Source organism: Pempheris klunzingeri, chromosome 19 (genome assembly GCF_042242105.1).
Source record: "Pempheris klunzingeri isolate RE-2024b chromosome 19, fPemKlu1.hap1, whole genome shotgun sequence".
Lineage (NCBI taxonomy): Eukaryota > Metazoa > Chordata > Actinopteri > Acropomatiformes > Pempheridae > Pempheris > Pempheris klunzingeri.
In genome coordinates this window covers 10095293-10097914 of record NC_092030.1, presented here as the reverse complement: position 1 = coordinate 10097914, position 2622 = coordinate 10095293, and the positions used below count along the sequence as shown (strand labels likewise).

Genomic DNA, 2622 nt, shown 5'->3' with positions numbered 1-2622 from the left:
GGGCCACATACAGAGACAGAGACAGACAGACAACCTTTCACTCTCACACTCACACCTACGGGCAATTTAGAGTTACCAATTAAGCTAATGTGCATGTCTTTGGATTGTGAACCCACACTAGCATGGGGAGAACATGCAAACTCCACACAGAAACACCCCGGGTTCGAATCCCGGGACCTTCTTGCTGTGAGGCAACAGTGCTAACCACAGCACCACCATGCTGCCCATTCCTATCTAGCTTTACATAAATCTGTATGCTGAGTGTGTTTCCTGACATTCAGCAGGCTCGCCCTTTTCTGTACCAGTGAGATCAATAACAAGGCTGTAAAATGAGCTTGATGTAAGCATAATGTGTAGATGCACAAATCAATTCATAATAAACATACTGTATGTACTTGGACAGTTTTCAGGTCACACAGACACAGAAGTACGCACATGATCCACTCAAGTCAGCGAAAACAAACAGTGATCTAAGAATCTCCTCTTCTGCTTCATCGTTCAACTGCAGCTCTATTTTGTTCATTCCTCTGTCAAGTCTTCCAGTGGAAGAACAGGGACTGACAGTGGATATGGTGGGATCTTTTTCTCATGGTCAACACACAACAATACGACCCCCCGGGGATAAGTGGTGGGAGTTGTGGATCTGCGGTCATGGCTCCTTGCAGAGGTCGGGCAGTCCCACACCCAGAGCCCACTGGTTTTTTCAAGCCAAGTGGAAAAATCTGCACCGCCTGGGACAAGATCTCAGGCTCTTTGCTTTCATGTCATGTTTGTCTTCCTTTTCCCTGTCCTGCCTCCTAAAGCCGCACACTACCGACAACCTGAATTTGTGTGATCACGCCCCTGGATGCAGTAAATCTTACTGGTTGGAAGCATTTCTGGGACATTAATTGCAATCTTATGGCGATCTGTTTGTGAGATTCAGTCAAAACATTATGATGAGTTGACTCTTGCACAGCTTCAGTTTTGTGCACATCAGCTGTTGACTGACACTTTGATTTCTCCTCTCTGCAGGATTGTTCATTGAGCGTTTCTGCATGACAGGAGGAAACAGTCCCATAGGCTACCTGAAGGCCTACCACACTAACCTTTACCTGTCTGCTGATCCAGTCAAGGTCCGAGAAGCTCTGGAAGAAGGTATGTATAACTGAGACTAGACTGATTGAGTGTCTCTGCTACATGCTATGGGAGATGTATCATTACACACTCCACTGTCAACAATACGTTTAGGTATAGCAGCGGCCACGATGTTCACCCCAGAGAAGATGACAGAAGTGTCGGAGACTCAGCTGCGCGTTGCCTTTGACGGTGACGCCGTCCTCTTCTCTGATGAGTCTGAGCGCATCTACAAGGCCCATGGACTGGACAAGTTCTTTGAGCACGAGAAAGCACACGAGAACAAGCCTCTGGACCATGTAACATACACAAACTGCTATTGGAAATGTAGAGCATTTAGTGCATCAATGACAAGACTATTGTACTTTTGGCCATCATTACTATTACGTTAATCTGTAAACTGTAACAGATGCAACACACAGTTTGTTTCATAGTTTTGCCATTTACCACAGATAAATCAGGCTAGAATTACCAATCATTTCTTGCACTCTCTGACGTCTTTCTGTGATTGGAGTGCATTCCCAGAGCTCGGGAACTAAATTCACCATTACAGAGTTATTCGACCAACAGGAGTGATGGCCAATGCTGTGTAGAAAGACCCAGGAGATTATCAGCAGCTGGTAGTCTCTGCATGTAGAGCACAGTTTGTTATGAACTTTGGCTTCTGGTCTAGATTCTAACAACTATGTGAATTTCAATGCACCATGAGCCTCATATAAAAGTAGAAACGACCAAATGGAGACTGTGGGCTCACTGTATTCCTTCTTCTTCCTGCAGGGACCGTTGAAGGGTTTCCTGGAGGCTTTAGGAAAGCTGCAGAAGAAGTTTTATGGCAAAGGCCAGCGCATGGACTGCCCCGTCCGGACCTACTTGGTGACAGCGCGCAGCGCAGCCAGTTCTGGTACCAGAGCCCTGAAAACTCTGCGCTCGTGGGGGCTGGAGATCGACGAGGCTCTCTTTCTGGCAGGGGCACCCAAGGGTCCCATGCTTGAGAAGATCAGACCGCACATTTTCTTTGATGACCAGATGTTTCACGTGGAGGGGGCAGCGGAAATGGGGACGGTAGCGTGCCATGTGCCCTATGGTATAGCTCAGAGAGTTACCAGGAAAGGAATTAAGGACAAAGAGACTTCTTCAGCAGCCGGGACGTCACAGTGCAGAGGCACAGGAGACTAAAGGGACGTTTACTTTTGGCACCTGAGGATCTTATTACTGTATTTAAAATAAACACATTGACAAAATGTCCTGAAAATGGGTTGAAATTGTAATAAAAGCCAGATAATGCAATTTGTGTAGTATATTATATAATAATGTGATTATATAGCAATGTAATATCAAAATAATTGAATAATTTCTTTCATTAGCAGTTAATAACATTTAATGACATTATTATACATTATCAGTTCATAAAGGGGTACAACCTTCTGATAAACCCTTTATAATCAGGTTATGAGGTGTAACTACTTCATTAATGCTTAATAAATCAATGACTGAAGCTTTATATAA

General features: G+C 44.6%; 1 protein-coding gene across 1 annotated transcript; it reads left to right on the top strand.

Annotated features, from left to right (window-relative positions):
* The first annotated feature begins 651 nt into the window (after positions 1 to 651).
* Positions 652 to 2292, top strand: LOC139219229 (cytosolic 5'-nucleotidase 1A-like). Its single transcript, XM_070851038.1, has 4 exons — positions 652 to 748; positions 1015 to 1137; positions 1231 to 1415; positions 1894 to 2292. Exons 1-4 carry the CDS (start codon positions 652 to 654, stop codon positions 2290 to 2292), a joined length of 804 nt encoding a protein of 267 aa, XP_070707139.1.
* Positions 2293 to 2622: the final 330 nt, after the last annotated feature.